Source organism: Lemur catta, chromosome 17 (assembly GCF_020740605.2).
Source record: "Lemur catta isolate mLemCat1 chromosome 17, mLemCat1.pri, whole genome shotgun sequence".
Classification (NCBI taxonomy): Eukaryota; Metazoa; Chordata; class Mammalia; order Primates; family Lemuridae; genus Lemur; species Lemur catta.
Window position 1 is genome coordinate 51170669 of NC_059144.1, and position 19996 is coordinate 51190664.

Here is a 19996-nt window from a genome sequence, read left to right on the forward strand (position 1 = left end):
AGTCTCACTCTGTTTCCCAGGCTAGAGTGCCATGGTGTCAGCCTAGCTCACAGCAACCTCAAACTCCTGGGCTCAGGCGATCCTCCTGCCTCAGCCTCCCGAGTAGCTGGGAGGGACTACAGGTATGCACCACCATGCCCGGCTAATGTTTTCTATATATTTCTAGTTGTCAAGCTAGTTTCTATTTTTAGTAGAGATGGGGCCTCACTCTTGCTCAGGCTGGTCTCGAACTCCTGAGCTCAAACGATCCGCCTGCCTCGGCCTCCCAGAGTGCTGGGATTACAGGCGTGAGCCACCGCGCCTGGTTCAGACCCTGTCTTAAAAAACAAAAAACTCCATGTGGCTCTAGGTCTGGCCCTTAGCTGTAACTGCGGTACAGAACGTGCACGTGAATTAATGCTAACTGGCCCTGGTCTACTCACCACACAGATTTTCGGGTTTTCACTGTTGAAACAAAGCTGCCCCGGGGTCGGGGCTGGAAGACTTTCCGTGACTACTGGGGGCCTCAACTGCCCCGCGAAGGGGCCTCCCTGCCTTCTGCCATCCCTTCCTCACCTCCCTGCCGGCCTGGCGCTGTCGCACGGTTTTTCTCGTTTGGTCTACATTTTCTTAGGTAGAGTCCACGTTTATTATAACATGTTCAGTGTTTTATATATAGAATTCGTACAGAGAAACACGAAGTGACACCAGGCCGGAATGATGGACGTTCTGGTGGGCGGCTGGACCTCTGGGCCCGCCGCCCCCGGGCCGGCCCGGGGCTGGGCAGCCCTAACCCTCATCGCTTCCCGCGCGGGTGCTGGGTCCTGGGTCCGGCGCGAGGGGGAGCGCGCGGGACCCGAGCAGCAACACGGACTGCCTGGCTCGCGGGGGCGCGGCGGGGGCCGCGGGACGCGCATGGGCCTCCAGATCTGCGGAAGCGCGCGGGGCGGGCGCCGCCAGCGGTCCCCTGTCACCTGCCCGCGCTGCAGCAGGTGGCGCCCCGGACCCGGGCCGTGTAGCGCGGCTCCAGCGCTGTGGGTCTCCCGGCGGCCCCGCCGACCGCACGCCCCCGCCGCCCTGTCCCGGCCGGAAGGACCCGTCGCCGTGGGGAGGCCGCTGTCCTCAGCCCGCCCGCGCGCCCCGCCAGGTCCGGAGCCCCCACTCGCTTCTGTGGCCCCCGGCGCCACCCAGGCAAGGCCTGCGGCGCCCAGCTCAGCCGCGGACTCGCCAGAGCTCCGGAGTGTCGCGCCCCGGCCCCGCGTCCAGGACCCCGAGCGCCTGCTGCGCCCGCGCGTGTGGCCCCTCCGCCGGGGACACGCTCGGCTCCGCTCCTCCCGCGCTGGAATGGGGGCGCCGGGCGGGGATCGAGGCGGGTAGGCGCCGCCACCCCCGCCCCCGAGCCGCGTGACGCCGGGGCGGGCGGCGGGCTCCAGCTGGAAGCCGGCTGGTGGGACGTGCGTGGACCCGCGCCCCGAGCTAGGTCCGCCCGCTCACCCGCCGTCCCAGTGGATGTCACCGCTGAAGTCGCCCTTGCACCCAACCCCGTCCCTCCAGGGCCATCGTCCTCGCTCAGACCCTGTACGCCAGCCGCCCTCCTCCTAAGCCCGGCCCGAGGTCCACCCGCTCCCGCCCACTCCGGTGCCCTCCCCCATGCCTGGCTTAGGATCCTCCGTGAGCCCGCAAATGCCCTGACCTCCCGGGTCCTCTCTGGGCTACCTCGTGCCTCCCACATGGTGGTGGAACCTGTACAGCCCCACAGGTGTTTCCTCCAGATGCCCTTTTCCCAGGATTCATCCTGGAGCACGTGGGCCTACAAATGCCCGCGCCCAGGAATCCAGGCACATCTGCTGCCTTCTTGACTCCAGGTGGCCTGAGCCCCAGTCCACCCCAGATTTTCAGACCCTACTGCTGAACCACATGTGCCTTGTGCTGGGGAAAGAGCCTGTCCCCTGGCACTGGGCACACCAGGCTTCCCTTCCACCAAGCCAGGGTACCCGTCACCCCCCATGTCAGACTCTGTGGGGAAGGGGCGGCACCTCACGGGCTGACAAACCTGAGATTGACCCTGGAGACTCACCATTCTCAGGTTGGACAGTCCTGGAGGCACTGCCCAGGGCAGCTGGCAGAGCCGGGCAAGCAGGCTTCTCCTCCATGACACTCAGACCAGCTCAGACCAGGTGTCACGGGTTTGCGTCCAGCCTGCCCCGCGCCCTCCCGGGCTCTGAAGAGTAGCTCTGGGCCGAGGCCCCATGTCACGCTCCCCTGGGCTTCTCCGACAGGGTGCCGGCCAGCACCCCTCAGCCCCTGCTGGGTCCAGAGGAGCCCGGGTGGCTGAGGGCAGCACAAGGGCTGTCTGGCTCCAGCCCCACAGCAGCCCTTTGGGGGTTTCCTGGGGATGGACCCTTCCTCCCTGGAGAGCTCGGCCCAAGCCTCACCCCAGGCCCCGGCCCACACTGGACGCCCCCAGTGTCTCTGGCAGCTGTGTTGGGGTTTGGTCTCATGGAGGCCTTGGACGTTGGATCCTGGCCCTCTTTCGTGGGACCAGAAAGTTCCCAGGGCTGGAGGAGTTGCCCCCTTCCCCCACTGGCACCCTGAAAACCCTCCCCTAGGGCTACTTGAAAGGTGGCCCGCCTCTGACACCCCCCAGGGCCCTGGCAGGAAGTGGGCCCAAGAACTCCCCTAAATTGTCACGTAGCCTTGCCAGGCCCTGAGCCGCCCTCCAGTAAGGAGACCCAGCCCAAGGCCTGCCAGCAGCACCACAGCCTCCACGTGGGCAGGATCTGAGGCCAGGCTCCAGCACAGACCTCCACTGACCCTCAGAAGAGGGAGGAAGCTGCCCTTCCCTTGGGGCTGGGGGCTAATTGCAGTGGGGGCGGCTGGGCCCTTCCCTCCAGCCCTGAGCTGTATCATGCATGCAGTGTGTGTGGGGGGGGGTGTTGGCACACATGTGCCTCTCCGGGAGCGGATCAGCCCCTGGTTGGGGCCCTCCCAGGAGTGACCTGGCCCCCGCCAGCTCCTGGTGAACCGTTTCCACCATCCCTCTTCTGGGAAGACCTGGATGAAAGGAAGCAGAGGCACCTTCTCCGGGCGCACAGGGCAGGGCCAGGCTGTCGCCCGAGCGTGAGTGAGGGATGGGAGAGGGGTCTACTCACCAGGGTAGGGAGGGAAGACCCTCCTGCTGACCTCTGAGCCCTACCTTGCTCCTCTGTCCCCGGTGGTGGCTGGCTGCCCCCTGGACAAGCCTCTTGTCTTTATCTGCCTGCCTTGGCCTGGCCTCCACCCGGTGACTTCCTGTCCCCACCCCCTCTCAAGCTTTTCCATGACAAGGCCTTGGGGGGGAGGGGCGACCAGGGAAGCAGGAAAGAGGCAAGAGCAGGTCTGGAGGGACAGAAGAGGGAGTCTGCCTCAGGGTCCCAGCCCATCTGCCATGGCTGAGCCCACGGCCCACACGAGCACTGGGTGTCAAGTGTGCACATACGCATCGTGGACACCACACCCAGGCAGGCTCTCCATGGGGGAACGTTTGGGGGTGGCCAGGGAAGCCTAGCATCCTTGAGTGCAGGAGCAGCGGCTGCAGGGCTGGACATGGCGTCTAGGCCTGAGCAGCACAGCTGGTCCACTGAGGCCCTGGCCAACTCTTGCAGCCGGGGCCTCCCTCCCACGGCCGCCCACACACCAGTTTCCGCTGGGTCCCTTGATGGTACAAATCTGTGGGTAGCGCGGAACCGTCACAGGGTGGGGCTGCCTCTTGTGGGCCCCAGGTGGCCCTGTCCCCTCCCCAGGTCCAGGCCAGGTGGACACTAAGCTGTGTGGTTCTAGGGGACCCATCCCACAGAGCTGGGGGCGCACAAGTGCAAGGCTGGGACTGCCCAGTCCTGCCGGGGAGAGGCCGGGGCCTTGCGGCTCCCAGCTCCTGCAGCCGGGAGAGCTTCCACAAGCCACGTCTGGCTGGGTACCACTCCTGTGCCATATCTAACCAGCCACACCTCCATTTTTCTAAAGCTTTATTTTATAAAATGTGTAGAGTAAGCTATATTGATGACATTTTAGAAATTAAGTTATGTGTTGTACACTGCAATCCTGGGGTAAGCGGAAGTCAGGTGTGGACTGGGTGGCTCGGCCTGGGCAGTTAACCTGTGGAGGCCACTTCCTCCTCATCACTGCCATCAGGGACCGCGTCCGTCCCAAAGTAGCGGTCACCAAAGTTCCCTAGAGAAAGAAGCCAGCATGGCAGGGCCTCCTGGGGCCACCTCCGACCCCCACGCTCTGCCGAAGGGGCCGGGCAGCCTCACCGATGCCCGGGATGATTCGGAAAAGATCATTCACTCGCTTGTCCACAGCCGTGGTGATGATTTTCACACGTGGGAATGCGTAAGCCACCGAGTGCACGCCCATCTCCGCCATGAGCAGTGACAGCAGGAAGATCTTGTCCTCGGGTACATCGTGGTCCTGCGGATCACAAGGGGCAGGTGAATCCCAGTCCTCCGCGGACCGTCTGCAGCCCGCCTGGGGCCCACTCACCAGGAGCACGCGCACAGCCATCATGGCCGCGGCGCCCGTGGACACGGTGCAGTCCATGAGGATCACGTGGTCGTCGCTGATGTCCTTGGGCAGCCGGAGGTAGTGGAGCTGCAGGTAGCACGGGTCAGGGCCACGTGTCGGGGCCCCCACGGCCCCTCCCGTAGACCGCCTCTGACTCCGCCCCTGCTCCCCGTCCTGCAGCCTCCAGGCCAGCCCCGTCCTGGCACCTCAGGCTCCCCCGTGAGCTGGTTGGTCTGGATGAGGATGGTGCCGATGCGCACGTCTTTGCACACGGCACGCAGCGCAGGCTCCATGGTCTCACCGGCCCGCAGGATGGACACGCCCGTGATCTGGGGGCAGAGGGGCTGAGCGAGCCCGCGCCCACCCCAGCCGCCCGGCCCCGCCCCCAGGCGCCGGGCAAGTACCTGCTTCCCGGAGTAGCACTTGCCGGCATAGTCCTGCCCCTGCGGGGTCTGCACCACGCAGTCCTGCACAGACCGTGGGGCACCGTGAGTGCAGGGCCCCTCCCCAGCCCGGCTCCCACGCTCCCACCCCGCCGTGAGTGCAGGACCCCTCCCCAGCCCGGCTCCCACGCTCCCACCCCGCCTGCTGCGCACCTGGAAGGGCAGGAAGGAGAGTGCGTGCTCGATGAGCAGCCGCATCAGCCTCTTGGAGTAGAAGATGAATTCATCGCGGCTTGTCTCCTTGTCCCTGTGGGGCCAGCGGCTTAGCAGAGGGCGGGCCCCCGGGGCACCCCACCCCGCAGGTGGGCCCTCACCTGATGATGGTGTGCATGCCCCGCACCTGCGGCGTGCTCTTGAGAACGCTCAGCGTCCGCGGCAGGGGGTGGCACTGGTGGGCTGAGGCCAGTGCAGCCCTGGGGACACAAGCCAATTGGGGACACTGAAGAAGCGGCGTCTTCTCCCACAGCCCCTCCCCCCACAGGACAGCACGCGTCACTGTGAGGGCACACCCGTGGGGGCGCCGCTGGATGTGCAGGGTGGAACCTGGCTGCCTCCCTGCGGCTGCCCTGGGGGGCAGACGTCCCCCCACCTCAACTACCCGGCACGGGTAAAAGCGCAGCGGAAGGCGGAGCGACTGTCGGGCAGGAAGCCAGGCGCTGGGCTGTGAGGCGTCCCCTTCCAGTCCAGCACCCTCCCGAGCTCAGAAGCAGAAAAGGGCAGGCACAGGGTGGGCTCTCAGGCATGCAGACACATCTTAGCCCCCGGAATGGGCCCTCATCCCCGGCCTCTCTGTGGGGGGGCTAAGCTTTGGCTCAATCCCTGCTCTGGCTCATCCTCCAGGTGGTGCGTGGCCCGTCTCAGGAGAGGAGGGCAAAGCTGGCTCAGTGTCGCCTGACTGCCCCGCCCTGCTGCCCCAGGCCTGGAGAGGGAAGAGGGTAGGGCCACGAGGAAGGGCAGGGGTGGGGGCCCGGGCAGGAATAGGAGCAGGAGGCGGGGCAAGGCAGGCGCAGGGGCGGGGCAGGAATAGGAGCAGGGGGCGGGGCAAGGCAGGCGCAGGGGGCGGGGCAGGAGGCGGGGCAAGGCAGGCGCAGAGGCGGGTAGGGGCAGGTGCAGGGGGCGGGGCAGGCATAGGAGCAGGGGGCGGGGCAGGCATAGGAGCAGGGGGCGGGTCGGGGCAGGAATAGGAGCAGGAGGCGGGGCAGGTGCAGGGGGCGGGGCAGGCATAGGAGCAGGGGGCGGGGCAGGCGCAGGGGGCGGGGCAAGGCAGGCGCAGGGGCGGGGCAGGAATAGAAGCAGGGGCGGGGCAGGAGGCGGGTAGGGGGAGGTGCAGGGGGCGGGGCAGGAATAGGAGCAGGGGGCGGGGCAGGCATAGGAGCAGGGGGCGGGTCGGGGCAGGAATAGGAGCGGGGGGCGGGGCAGGCGCGGGGGGCGGGGCAGGCGTGGGGGGCGGGTCGGGGCAGGAATAGGAGCAGGAGGCGGGGCAGGTGCAGGGGGCGGGGCAGGGCAGGCGCAGGGGCGGGGCAGGCGCAGGGGGAGCGGCCGGCGCACCGCAGGGGCAGGTGCAGGGCTGGGGGCGGCGCAGCAGGAGCAGCGCACACGGCAACACTACAACCAGAGCACACTCCGCTCACATATCCCAACGCAGCTTCCTCTGCTCACCAGGTGAAGAGCGTGTTCGGGGAGGGAACAAGGCAGGAGACGGGGTTTACACAGAAGAGGAAGAGAACAGAGAGAAGCCCACTTAGTCCGGGGAGCAGGGCCAGTCCCGGCAGAAGCCAACAGGGCGGCCACGAGGCCTGAGGGCGAGGCCGGGCCTCTGCTCCCTCGGGCAGGAGCGCCCGCCAGCCAGCCGCGCCCAGCCCCGCGGCCCCTCCCTGCGGCCACCAGCCGCACTTCCTGGGCTGCGAGCCGCGCGTCGGGCCTCTGGCCACCACTTCCTTGGCTGAGAGAATGGAAACTGTGGCTGGCCGTATTCAGGCGCTTTTCTCGAGTTGAAACCCTGGAAACTTTTTTTTCTGAGAACAAAGGCTTCAAGAGGAAACTGCCGTGACAAGCCCTGTGTGTCTTGGTGGGGGCCAAGCAGAGCCTCATGCGGGGACAGGAGGTGGGGGTGGGGAGGGTGCACAGCTGGCAGACGGGCCTGGGAGGCATTTCCAACCACAGTGAACCCTGGGGGCAGCCAGGGCCAGCGTACGGCTCTCCAACCAGGTGGCTCAGCAGCAAGCCTCCCGACTCCACAGAAAGCCTGGCAAAGGGCAGGTCCCTCGTGGCAGGTGCTCACTTCCCGGCCTGCCTGCCCTCGTGGTGGGGCTGCAGGAGGCAACCCCAGCCCAAGCAGAGCTTGCTGCCTGCAGCACCAACACTGCTGCTCTTGGCCTGAGTCGCACTGGGCTCGAGGACAAAGGTGGGACAGGGCAGGACCAGGATGGGCAGGGACGGGGGGCCAGGCCCTCACCACCCAGAGTCGATGGCCCCATGAGATTGGTCGGAGTGGCTGTAATGGGCACCCTCTGTCTGCGGTCGTGCCTGTGGTCACTGCTCTGGGAGCCTGCAGTGCTGTCTCAGAACAGCTGTGCTCTGTGCAGTCCAATCCAGAGATGGTCCCCGGTGTTGGGGGAGGCTCCAGCAAGGTCTGTGTGACCTTGGGCATGCTACTTAAACTCTCTGTGCCTCAGTGTCCTCGTCTGCCAGCAAGGAGAGGCGAAAGCAGCAGTGGGACTGCGCCACACCACCCCTGCTGTGTCTGGGGAAAGGCCGCCTGCCTGGGCCACAGCCCAGACCCGGAGCTCCGTGTGGATGTTGGAAATGCCTCCATCTGTGCGGCAGCTGCACAAGTCTTACCTGACGCTGAGTTCACGCTGTGGCAGCAACACAGGGAGACACAAGGGAACGGTGACGTGTCAGTGACCAGGGCAGGTGGCCAGGCCGGTCCCACCCAGGAATGGCTATGCTGCAGCCCCATGGGAGCACGGCCAGCCAGGGGAGGTGGTGAGCTTCTAGTGGCCTCTAAGCCTGGGCCAGGGCCTGCAGTTCTGGGCTGGGGCAGAGCCAGGGCCCCTGGGCTCTGTTCTGTAGGCCTCAGGCCTCTAATAGGCTGCTACAGGGCGTGCCCAGAGCCCACCCAAGATCCAAGGCCCAGCCGCAGAATGCCACAGGGCACATGGGAGCTCCGCTGGGGCCATCACTCCGAGGGTGACCCACTGGGAAAGAGAGGAGCTCTGGCTCCACAGGGGACTCACACTGAGACCCCCCAGTCCTGGCCACTCTCCTCACCCTCAGAGGCTGGGAGAGGCAGGAGCATGCCCTTCTGTGCAAGGCCAGGCTCAGGCCGGCTGCGCCTTGGGGCTGGGCCTGAGCACCGTGCTGCCCCCATTCCCTCAGGGAGCCCAGGCCCCTGCCCAGCACACAGGCGGGGGCTGAGCTGGGTGACCGGGCTAACCAAGCAGGCACAGGGCACTCGGGGCTGGCACCTTGCAGGGGCCTGTGAACGCACAGGGGCTGGCTGAGCAGGCTGCTGTGGGCGGTGGCAGCAGAGAAGCAGGGACTGGGGCTGGGACGGGCTGCAGGGACGCGGAGCCCTCGCCGGGCGGCCTACCTCCTCTAGCTGGCTGTGCACGTGCTGCACGATCAGGTCGATGGCCACGGTGTTGCCGCTCCCTGGGGGGGACAGGGAGGAGGGTGACGGGGGCCAGGCTGCCCGCCTGCCCCCCCCAGGCAGCCCGCAGGCTCACCTCTGGGCACCACGATGTCGGCCAGGCGCATGGTGGGCTGGATGTACTGGTCGAAGGCGGGCTTGACAAACTTGTTGTACTGTTTGATGACGCCCTCGATGTCCCGGCCCCGCTCGCTGATGTCCCGGCGCAGCCGCCGCACCAGGCGGATGTCGGAGTCTGTGTCCACGAAGATCTTCATGTCCAGGAGCTGGATGGGGACGGCGAGCCCGTGGGTGCGGCTTGTCACCAGCACGGCCAGTGTGGAGGCGCCAGGCCCAGCTCCTGCAGGAGACCTGGTCTGTGCACCAGGCCCCGGGCCACCTGCCCAAGGGGCACCTTCTGGGCCTGGCTGGAGCAGGGATGGGCGTGGGGTGTGTGTGTGCATATGGGGAGCAGGTGTCTGGGGGCACAGTGCTGTCTCCTAGGCACGGGAGGAACGGGCTGGGTAGCATGTTCACTGGATGAAGCTCCCACAAACACACTGGGAAATTTGGGGCCCGGTGAGTTCAGGGTCTGGCCTGATACTCAGCACATAGCAGGTGGCACCTGAAGTGGCCATGTGGGGGACTGGGCACTGCTATGTGCAGAACAATGGGGTCCTCTGGGCCCGTGCCTGGGGCAGGACTTGGGCCCTGGGGCCAGGCAGACCTGAGTCAAATTCAATTCTGCCCTTAGAGGCCCATATGACCTCAACTCCCTCAAACTCACTGGCCTTGGGTCCTCACCCGTCCCTCAGGACTACAAGGAGAGTAAGACTCCATCTCTACTAAAAAATAGGAAAAAAAAATTAGCTAGGCAACTGAAAATAGAAAAATTAGCCGGGGATGGTGTGTGCCTGTAGTCCCAGCTACTCGGGAGGCTGAAGCAGGAGGATCACTTGAACCCAGGAGTTGGAGGTTGCAGTGAGTGAGGCCGACGCCACGGCACTCGAACCCAGACAACAGAGCGAGACTCTGTCTCAACAAAAAAAGAACAGGCCAGGTTTGAGCACAGGCCTTGTCCGCAGGTGGAAGTGGGACCCCGGCAGCCACACTCCACCACGAGTGGCACCACTGGGCCCTCCCAGCAGTGAGGAGTGGCCGGCTCGGGCAGTTTAGAGAACGGAGGCCTCAGGGACAGGACAGGGGATTGTGCACCTCTGGGATGGGGTAGAACAGGTGACTGCGCACCTAGGGGACAGGGCGCTGGAGCCTTCCTGCAGGAAGTGCTCAAACGGTGCGTGGCAGGAGGAGCAGGGACAGCGAGGGGCGGGCATTCCCAAGGGAGCCTCACCTCCAGCAGCGTCTTGTCGGCAAAGGCCATGATGCCCTCAAAGATGATGACGTTCGCGCCGTAGAGTGTTTTCTGCAAGGGAACCGGGAGTTGCCGGCGCCCAGCTCGCACGCCCGCAGCCCTCCCAAGCCTGAACCCCGCTCACCCAATCCTTCTTGCGGCTGTGCGTGGTGAAGTCGTAGATGGGCACCTTCACGCTCTTCCCCTGCTTCAGCTTCTTGAGGGTGGAAATGATGAGGTCAAAGTCGAAGGCGTCCGGGTGGTCGAAATTGAAGTTGTTGTGTGCAGCCTGCTCCTGCTGCTGCTTGGTCAGCACCTGTCGGGGGAGGCTGCCGAGGAGCCGGGCAGGGGTGGCCACGCAGGGGCCCGGAGGCCCGGAGCCTGCATCTGTGGACACTCTGGGGAGCCGGGCAGGGGTGGCCACGCAGGGGCTCAGAGGCCCGGAGCCTGCGTCTGTGGACACTCTGGGGAGCCGGGCAGGGGTGGCCACACAGGACCTCAGAGACCCGGAGCCTGCATCTGTGGACACTCCGGGGAGCCGGGCAGGGGTGGCCACGCAGGGGCTCAGAGGCCCGGAGCCTGCGTCTGTGGACACTCTGGGGAGCCGGGCAGGGGTGGCCACACAGGGGCCCAGAGACCCGGAGCCTGCGTCTGTGGACACTCTGGGGAGCCGGGCAGGGGTGGCCACGCAGGGGCCCGGAGGCCCGGAGCCTGCGTCTGTGGACACTCTGGGGAGCCGGGCAGGGGTGGCCACGCAGGGGCCCGGAGGCCCGGAGCCTGCGTCTGTGGACACTCTGGGGAGCCGGGCAGGGGTGGCCACGCGGGGGCCCGGAGGCCCGGAGCCTGCGTCTGTGGACACTCCGGGGAGCCGGGCAGGGGTGGCCACGCGGGGGCCCGGAGGCCCGGAGCCTGCATCTGTGGACACTCTGGGGAGCCGGGCAGGGGTGGCCACGCAGGGGCCCGGAGACCCAGAGCCTGCGTCTGTGGACACTCTGGGGAGCCGGGCAGGGGTGGCCACGCGGGGGCCCGGAGACCCGGAGCCTGTGTCTGTGGACACTCTGGGGAGCCGGGCAGGGGTGGCCACACAGGACCTCAGAGACCCGGAGCCTGCGTCTGTGGACACTCCGGGGAGCCGGGCCGGGGTGACCACGCAGGGGCCCAGAGCCTGCGTCCGTGGACACTCTGGGGAGCCGGGCTGGGGTGGCCATGCAGGGGCCTGGAGCCCCGGAGCCTGCGTCTGTGGGCACTCTGGGGAGCCGGGCAGGGCTTCACCTTGTAGAAGGAGTCCATGGACAGCAAGACTACCCAGGGCACGTCTAGCGCCTCGATGATCATCCTGGCCACGGTGGTCTTCCCGGAGGCACTGCCGCCTCCCAGGCCTGCAGGGAGGAGGAGAGACGCTCTGTGAGCAGGAGCAGGAGGGCTGCAGGGACAGGCCCAGAGACACCCGCCCGCTCGGGGAGAGGACAGCTGAGCCCCTCTAGAAGGCCCCGGTGTCTAACGGTGGGCCACACCCCCCCCACGCTCACCGATGGCGAAGGCCTCCTTGGACTGGGTGCCGTGCTCGTTGTACCAGGGCGGCCGCCCTGCCGTGTAGATGGTGCGCTTACTGGTGCGCAGCAGGGGCGGCTCAGACTTGCACTGGCTGGTCGTGCGCTTCCGGGGCGAGCGCCCGGTGCCCACGGGGGGCAGGAGTCTATCCAGGGATTCCGTGTTGCTGCTGCAGAGAAGGACACACTTGGCCTCGGCCCCGGGCTGCCAGCCTCACTGGTCCCTGGCCATGGGGCACCCTCACACACAGGCACGGCGGAGGGGGCAGGCTCGGCTGGGGCACACAGGAAACCTGCCTGCAGCGGGTCCGCAGAGCGGGGGGCCTACGCCCGCTGGGCAGACAGACCCTTGTGGCTTGGCCTGGGCACAGGGCCTCAGACCACCACTGTGCAACATCGAAGGACAGGGACAGGAGGAGACGCATGTCCCAGGGCCACGCTCCTCCCTCCGCGGGGCTGAGCTGGGCCCCGTCCCCCAGGGTGGGCACGTGAAAGACAGGCACGACCCTGCAGAGGACCCCGTCCCTCCCCCCAACGCTGGACACTCTCCGAGCAGCCGTCACTGCTGCCCCAGAGGACAGTGCCTGAGACAGGAGGGCAGCCCACGGGCGGAGGCGAGGCCAGAGCAGGCCGTGCGTGCCCAGGTGAGGGCTCACACCTGTGAAGAGGCTGAGTGGCTTGGGGCAAGGGAGACTGGGGGCTCAGCCGGGACCTGTGCCTGCCAGGGATAGCAGGTGGCTCTGTGGCCCAGCCGCTCTGGCTGTCAGAGTGCAGGACGGGGGTCTTGGGCTCAAAGACCTAAGGGGAACCCACTCACTTTTGCTGTGGTCCCTGCGGGGTCCCCAAGGTGGAACGTGCACACAGCTGCCTGGGGAGAGGGAGGGCTGGAAACCGAAGCTGGGGAAAGCTCAGGCCTGTCCGCATCACACCCACACGCGTCACTCACGCTGAGCTGACATTCTGGGCCCTGCTAATCTCTCAGCTGGTTCACGTCCCCAAAGTGGGTGAGGGCCCTGGCCTCAAACCCCGGGAGGGGACAGCTTCTGGGAGGCTTGACGTGGTGCAGTGGGCGGCACCAGCCCGATACGGCCCAGTGTCTTCTGAGCGGCTCAGATGCTGTGGGGACGGGACACAGGCACTCTGTCCCCTGCCTGAGAGACTGGCCGGCCACAGTGGCCTGGCGTCACATTTCGGGCCTGCGTAGGAAGCTCCCAGGGGTCGGCGGGTTGGCCCCGCAGGTCACGGCCCACCCATGTGGCCGCTGACGGGGCAGGGCAGAGCCCGGGTCTCCCGTGGCAGGTGGGTGTGCAGGACGCGCCTGCAGGAGCAGCACGTCCACCACGGCTGGAAATGCCACACGCGGGGGGCGGGGGACACTGCAGGGGGAACAGGGAAAGGCATCCTCGCAGCACGGCCCATCGGGAGGTGCAGCTCTGTCCCGCAGGCACTGGCAAGCACAGGCGTCTGCCCGCCTGCATCCGCGCAGGGGAGACCCCCGCACGGGCCAGGCGCACTCAGGGTCTCCCTGGGTGCCCACATTCGGAACAGGGACTTCTGCCTCACTTGAACGTCTTATAAGCACGTGCCGCGTTGTCACCAAAAACCAAACCGCAGTCTGTCTCTCAACCTTGCTGTCCTGTTGTCACTGCCGTAACCCCGAGGGGGCAGTGCCATGCTTCCCCAGGCCGGGGCCTGGCTGGGGACACGGGCCAAGACAAGCGTCTCCCCGCCTCTGGGGCAGCCCGACTCCCTCCAGCTCCAGCACACTGGTGTCTCCAGCTGCACAACCTCCCGGAACACGAGCAGTGCCCGAGCCGGGAAGGTGGCGTCTGTGGCTCGTGTGGGGCCGTGGAAGGACCAGCCACGCCCAGTGTGCAGCGGGTCACAGCAGCAGCTCCCAGGCCCACAGAGCGATGCGGCGTCAGTCCCAGCCCCCAGAGAACCAGCCGCCTCTCCCTGGAGACGGAAGGCAGGGCTGCTGCTCTAGCTCGTCGGGGGCGCAGGCGGGAGAGAACGGGATGGTCAGCCGGGCTGCTGTGCTCAGCCTCCCTCTGCTCCTCTGGAGCCGAGCGCTGGCGCCAGCAGCAGGGCTGGGCACACGCGGCGGTGCCGGGATGGCCTGCACGGCGCTGGGAGCAGCTGGCCATGCACAGCACGCGAGGGACTCGGCCCAGCCGGGGCCTGCAGCCCACGCAGCCAGGGACAGACAGCGGGACTCAGCAGTCGAAAGCAATGGCGTCCCTGGGCCCCTGGGAGGAGGGCAGCTTGCTGCTCGCAGGGCACACGGATCCCCAGGTAAACAAACGGGCCTTCAGGGCTCCTCCTTGGGGGCTGCCCCTCCCAGCGGGCAATGGTCCGTGGCCGCAGCGGGGGAGACTGGACTGGGGGTCGCCTTGGCCCACAGCAGCCATGTGTTCTGAGCAGACAGGGCAGCCCCGGTGGCCCTGGAGGGCAGAGAACAAACCCGGGCTGTCCCCCTGCCCTGTGTGCCTAACCCCACCATCTGCAGGGAATCGGCCTCTCTTCAGCCTCAGGGAGGAAACTCCGGCACAGAAAGTCTGACTCACGAGGGGCCAAGACCTCACGGATGAAGCTCCCGGCAGCACCCAGTGCCCCCACGCCCTGGGTCCCAGGGGCGAGCGCTCACACACAGCTGCGACAGACACTGTGCCGGCCCCCAGGTGCCCACCCACACCTGTCTTGGCAGGAGCCTTCCGGTCCCCACCTGTGACTGTTCCTCATACTGCTGAGATGACCCCACGGATCCCTGCCACGGCTCATGCTCCTGGGGACGGTGCCCACAGGCTGGGAACACCTGCCAGGCCAGGGGCAGCTCTGCCTGAAATCCGCCCTCACCACAGGATTGCCACGGCCGGACGGCCCCAGGCTGCGTCTGCACCAAGCCCAGCCCCGCTGCCTTCTCCAAAGCTTGTCTGCCTCTGGGAGCCCGGGACCAAGCCTCGCCCCATTTTCCACAAGAGACACCCCTTGAGAAAGGAAAGTAGCACAAAAGACCCCATTTCCTGTCCACAGATGAACCAGGGTGCTTCTGGCCACAGTGACGAAAGTTAATTCCAACCCAGAGTTTGTGAGCCACAACCGACACAAGACGCACCGTGACCGACGGCCCAAGCCCTGCCCAGCGCCTGAGCACGTCCGCAGCCCGCTTGCTTCCTGACACCCCATGGACATGCAGCACAGGCCCAGAGCAGCAGGGCCAAGGTGAAGGGGGCCCCCCCGCAGGGCCTCTGTGCTGTGACTCACCTGCCTTCTGCTCCAAGGGCCCAGCACCCTGAGATCCTGATGCCAGGGTAAGCCGGGGGGACGCTCATAGCAGAGGACACGGGTGGGCACTGGTCCCGGAGGTGGGTGCTGCTGACAGCGGTGGGACCCCAGCTATGTGTCGTGGGGCTCTGGGATGGCAGTTAGGGGGGGCATCACCCACCTCTTAAACTCACAGTGATCCCCGAGGCCAGCTCAGGAGCTCTGGCCGCCTACGCTGCCCCTCCATGGGGGGACCCCTCTTGGCTGGCACAGCAGTTGAGGGGCCGGGAGGGGTTGGACACCGGGAGGCAGACGCTGCTGCTGTGAGGCAGGGGGGACGCAGCAGCTGGAGGCCCCTGTGACCCCACCGTACGCAGGGAACACACTCACCGCCGTCCTCAGAGGCCAAGGCATAAGAGGATCACCGAGCCAGGGGCTGTGCCTGCCTGATATTAATAGCACTTGGCTGTGCCCGGTGTGGCCTGGACAGCCCCAGGGCAGCCCTCAGCGTGCAGGGCCCTCTGTGTGGGGGCTGGCACTCCCACCGGGGACCTGAGGCCACCGTGCTCCTGCGCCCTCCCGAACTCCGTGGAAACAGCTGCAGAGCCAAGACGGGGACATCTGAGGCGAGCTCTTGGACAGGTGACCTGAATGTCAGTGCTGAGCTGGGCGCCCCACCCCTGGCCCCAAGGTGTCTCCTACAGGGCATAAACAAATCTGAAACTCAACCCTCTAACACCAGCCGAGAATAACTGCCCTACCTGCCCCGCCCCCGGCTCCGCTCGCAGAGCTCAGCAGATGAGGCCCAGGAGCCAGCCCCGCCTCAGCAAGGTAAATCACAGCTAAAATCCCTGCGCTGTCCCTGGGGAAGGATGAAGCAATTGCGTGTGCCATGACAGTCTCTCTGCACGCTGCCTTTCAGCACAGAGACAGGGGCTCAGGGGAGAAGCAAGATTCTACACGGGGTTCACAAACCTGAAAGGTGGGCCCCCTGGGGGAGCGGCTTTGGATGCCCGAGCGGCACCTCTGTCTGTGTGCACAGGAGCTTCACCTCCTGACCTGCTCCAGAGCTGGGCTGTCCACACCGCCGGCCTGGGGAGATGGGACGGGGCCCAACCCACCGTCGGGTGCAGAATTGGGGCTCCTGGGGGTTCACTAGCGTGGCTGTTTGAGCAGCAGAGTGGACTCAGGATGGTCAGCCTGGCATGTACCCTGGATGCCCCAGCGGGCCAGGACCCAGGCTGAGTAGGCGGCTACCAGTCTGTGGGAAGCCAGTGCTGTGCTGGCCAGGAAAGGGAGGCAAGAGCCCAGGTAAGCAGCTGCTAACTCAACCACCAGCTTCTGCCCTGGAACTGCCTGGCCCTGGCACAGGCCACCCTGCTGAGGACGATGTCCAGCTTGCCCCTCCAGGGAGCCGGCCTCTTGGCCGTGCAGCCATGGCAGGGAAGGGCAAGGACCTTCTGGCCATTCGGAAGCAGGAACTTCCAGACCGTCCTGCTGTTGGTCTCCCCAGCACCGATATCCGCCAACCTACACGCCCAGAACACGGCCCCTGCCCCCGCCGGGTTCCGACCCACCAGGGCTGGGATGGGCCAGAGAATAGCCATTCCCAGACCACCCACAGGGCGCACATGCTGCTAGCGGAGCCGCCTGGCCATGCGCCCTTCTGCCTGACGTTGCAGGTGTCAGGGCTATCTGAGGTCCTCGTCACCTCAGGACACCCCTCCTGCCCCCTCACCTGCCAGCCGTCCCACTCTGGGCTACGGCACCCTTCACCGCCCACCACGGAGCCACCGCTTGCCTCGTTCTCCTCAAGGACAGCAGGGGGTGCACTGCGGGAGGGTCATGAGGCCCAAAGCAGGTGCCGCATCAGTGATAAGGACCCGTGAGTGATGTCATCATAAGGAAACAAGCACATAGCCGGGCGCGGTGGCTCACGCCTGTAATCCTAGCATTCTGGGAGGCCGAGGCGGGGTGGATCGCTCAAGGTCAGGGGTTCGAGACCAGCCTGAGCAAGAACGAGGACCCCGTCTCTACTAAAAATAGAAATTATCTGGCCAACTAAAATCTATATAGCAAAAATTAGCCGGGCATGGTGGCGCATGCCTGTAGCCCCAGCTACTCGGGAGGCTGAGGCAGGAGGATCGCTTAAGCCAGGAGTTTGAGGTTGCTGTGAGCTAGGCTGACGCCACGGCACTCACTCTAGCCCGGGCAAAAAAGCGAGACGCTATCTCAAAAAAAAAAAAAAAAAAGAAACAAGCACAAACGTGCGCAGAGCTGGTCCTCACTGACTTGTCTACGATGCCGGTGAAATCAGAAACACGTCTGACAGCGGGGACGTGGGACACTTGAAACTGACCTTGAAGAAACAGCTGTGGTGTGGAACAGACGCCACGGGAAGGTTTTCGGCTCTCCCTCACTGTGGTTCAGTGCTGCTCTCCTGCCACCAGGGTTACCGTCACCGAGGACCCTCCCACACAACGCCGTAGCACAGCACCTCCTGACACCCAGCTGGGTTTAAGAGAAGTTTCGCTAGATGAATAAAACGAGGCCAGAGGGGGAGGGAGGCAGCAAGCTGGTCCACAGGAGCCCATTTGGGCCAGACCCCAGGGTTCCCGACTGGCTCAGGGACGGTGCTACTTGGGCAGCTTTCTTGGGGTGACGGAGGACTGGGAGGTCGGGGGGGCTTGCACTGGCCCATCCCACCGCCCTAGAAACATGTCCTCAGCAGGACTCTTCTTTCTGGCTGCTTTCAGGTCACTGCCAGCCTCCCTCCACTCCCACGTCTCGAGCACAGCTACGAGTCACTGCAGCCCACCGGGGACTGGTTCCTGCACCAGCAGGGCCAGCTCTGAGGCAGGTGCGGAGACGGAGCCCATGAGGGCCAGGGAGGCCATAAACAACGGACAAGGCAGACAGACCGCCCTGCGCAGCCCAAAGATGGGGAAGGAGGAAACCGGAGCGGTGGGGGGGGGGGAGCCTCCGGGTGTCTGCACAGACCTGGACGCCAGCTACAGCCCGCCTGGGACATCAGGGCAGCACTGAAGGCGGGGGGGGGGGGGGGGGGGGGGGGGGGGGGGGCAAGTGCAGGGGCTGCGGGGACACATGTGAGGATTGCAAGAAGAGCCACGGGGCTGGGGCAGAAGAAGCCCTGGACAGGACGGGCACCAGGAGAGGGGCGAGAAGTCCAGATGCCGTTCTGGACGAAGGTGCTGTGGTTACACTCGCTGCCGGCAGTCCCAGCTCCCCACTGTCCCCCAGTGACCACACTGAGGAAGGACAACAACAGCCTCCACCTCCCGTGGCACTGTGCCCGGGCACCATCTGGGCACAAGGCAGGGGCCAGGCGCACGCTGCCACCCTCCGTGCCATCAGGGCTTTTCTCCACAGCCCTCAGGGCTCATCTGCCCGCAGCCTCTCCTGCCTTGAGTTAAATCAAAGACCCATTTGGGAACCAGCAGGTGAACAGACTCGAGTCCGCTTGGCCCCGAGCCACGGCCACTGCCCCACCGCGAGGGTGGGCCGAGAGGACACAGGAATCGCTGCCGCAGGGCCGGGAGAGGCGTTCTGCCCCGCAGCTCCCGTGCAGAGTTGCCCTTTGCACGGCAGCACCCACACCGGCCCTGCAGTCCAGGCACACGGGCTCTGCCTCTGAGCGGCAGCTGCCACCCAGGGAAGAGGTGCCCGAGCCGCCCCCTGGCCTCCCCAGGGGACTCAGACCCGGAGGGAGGAGGTGCGACGCTGCCACCGCGCGGCCACGGCCGCAAGGGCACCAGGGAGCGTCTCCCCACCGGGCCGCGGGACGGCCCTCCCCTGCACCCGCAGCTTCCTCTCTTCGTGCTCTTGCGAAGCCCTGCGGAGCCTCAGGGTCCCCACGCGCAGGCAGCAGAGCCCCGGCCCGGCGGGGCAGGAGCCGGCCGAGCAGGGCCGAACCCCCGGCGCCTAAGCCGGAAGGTCAGGAAGGCACAGCCGGCTGGGCCGCCCACTCGCGAACGGGGCCGGCGTCGGCAGGCCTGGGCGTGGAGGTCCGCGCACGCGACGGCTGGGACCCCCGCGACAGCCGCCCGGGCTGTCCAACGCCGCCACGTGCGCGGAGGGGACTGACGCTGCCTTCCGCGCAGAGCCCGAGCGCCAGCCCCGAGGGACCGCGGCCCGCGCCCTCCCGCTGCCGCGTGCACGGGAGGGAGCGCGCCCCCGCTCGCCGGCGCCGCGCCTACCGGTCCTCGCTCGCGGCCTCGCTCTCCTCGGCCGGCCGGGGGGGCGGCGGGGCCGGCGGGGCGGCGTCCGCGGGGACCGGGGGCGCAGCCATGGGGCTCGTGGGCCTCTCCGCGCCGCAGCCGGGCCGACAGGAGCCGCCGGGAACGGGGCCCGACCGCGCGGACTACGAGCCCCACAAGGCCGCGCGCCGGGACGGGAGCTGCGTGAAACTTCCGGGAGCGGGGCCTGACCATGCGGACTACGAGCCCCACAAGGCCGCGCGCCGGGACGGGAGCTGCGTGAAACTTCCGGGAGCGGGGCCTGACCATGCGGACTACGAGCCCCACAAGGCCGCGCGCCGGGACGGGAGCTGCCTGGAACTTCCGGGAGCGGGGCCGGACCACGCGGACTACGAACCCCACAAGGCCGCGCGCCGGGACGGGAGCTGCCTGGAACTTCCGGGAGCGGGGCTCGACCGCGCGGACTACGAGCCCCAGAAGGCCGCGCGCCGGGACGGGAGCTGCCTGGAACTTCCAGGAGCGGGGCGCGACCCTGCGAACTACGAGCCCCACAAGGCCGCGCGCCGGGACGGGAGCTCTCTGGAACTTCCGGGAGCGGGGCCCGACCGCGCGGACTACGAGCCCCACAAAGCAGCACGCTGGGACGGGAGCTGCGTGGAACTTCTGGGAGCGGGGTCTGACCACGCGGACTACGAGCCCCACAAGGCCGCGCGCCGGGACGGGAGCCGCGTGGAACTTCCGGGAGCGGGGCCCGACCGTGCGGACTACGAGCCCCACAGGGCCGCGCGCCGGGACGGGAGCCGCTTGGAGCCGCCGGGAGCGGGGCCCAACCGCGCGGACTACGAGCCCCACGAGGCCGCGTGTCCCGGCCCCGCGCCCGAAGGACTCCTCCTTCCCCCCTTTTGCCACAAACTCAGCCGCACAAACGCTCTGGAAAAAAAATCAATAAACATTTATTCGATACAGTCATTTTTAATACATACAGTGATGGCCCGCCTCGCGCCACTCGGGCCGGG

General features: G+C 66.7%; 1 protein-coding gene and 1 long non-coding RNA gene across 7 annotated transcripts; one reads left to right on the forward strand and one right to left on the reverse strand.

Moving 5' to 3' along the window:
* Positions 1-3966: 3966 nt before the first annotated feature.
* UCKL1 (uridine-cytidine kinase 1 like 1) lies at positions 3967-19075 on the reverse strand. 6 transcript variants are annotated; one of them, XM_045529415.1, is made up of 15 exons: positions 18981-19075; positions 11479-11669; positions 11222-11328; positions 10095-10265; positions 9950-10021; positions 8696-8885; positions 8560-8621; positions 6596-6615; positions 5279-5377; positions 5118-5211; positions 4926-4988; positions 4728-4850; positions 4501-4608; positions 4272-4428; positions 3967-4188 (listed from the first exon to the last, which is right to left on the reverse strand). In XM_045529415.1, exons 1-15 carry the CDS (start codon positions 19070-19072, stop codon positions 4109-4111), a joined length of 1629 nt encoding a protein of 542 aa, XP_045385371.1. In that variant the 5' UTR covers positions 19073-19075; the 3' UTR covers positions 3967-4108. The 6 variants fall into 6 exon arrangements, with proteins under 6 accessions (XP_045385371.1, XP_045385373.1, XP_045385375.1 ...); XM_045529417.1 differs by lacking the exon at positions 6596-6615 and adding an exon at positions 7806-7822; XM_045529419.1 differs by lacking the exon at positions 18981-19075 and adding an exon at positions 14764-15625 and having other exon boundaries at positions 11479-11666.
* LOC123622798 lies at positions 12835-17795 on the forward strand. Its single transcript, XR_006729634.1, has 3 exons — positions 12835-15405; positions 15506-15594; positions 17520-17795. It is a non-coding gene; the product is annotated as an uncharacterized LOC123622798 (long non-coding RNA).
* Positions 19076-19996: the final 921 nt, after the last annotated feature.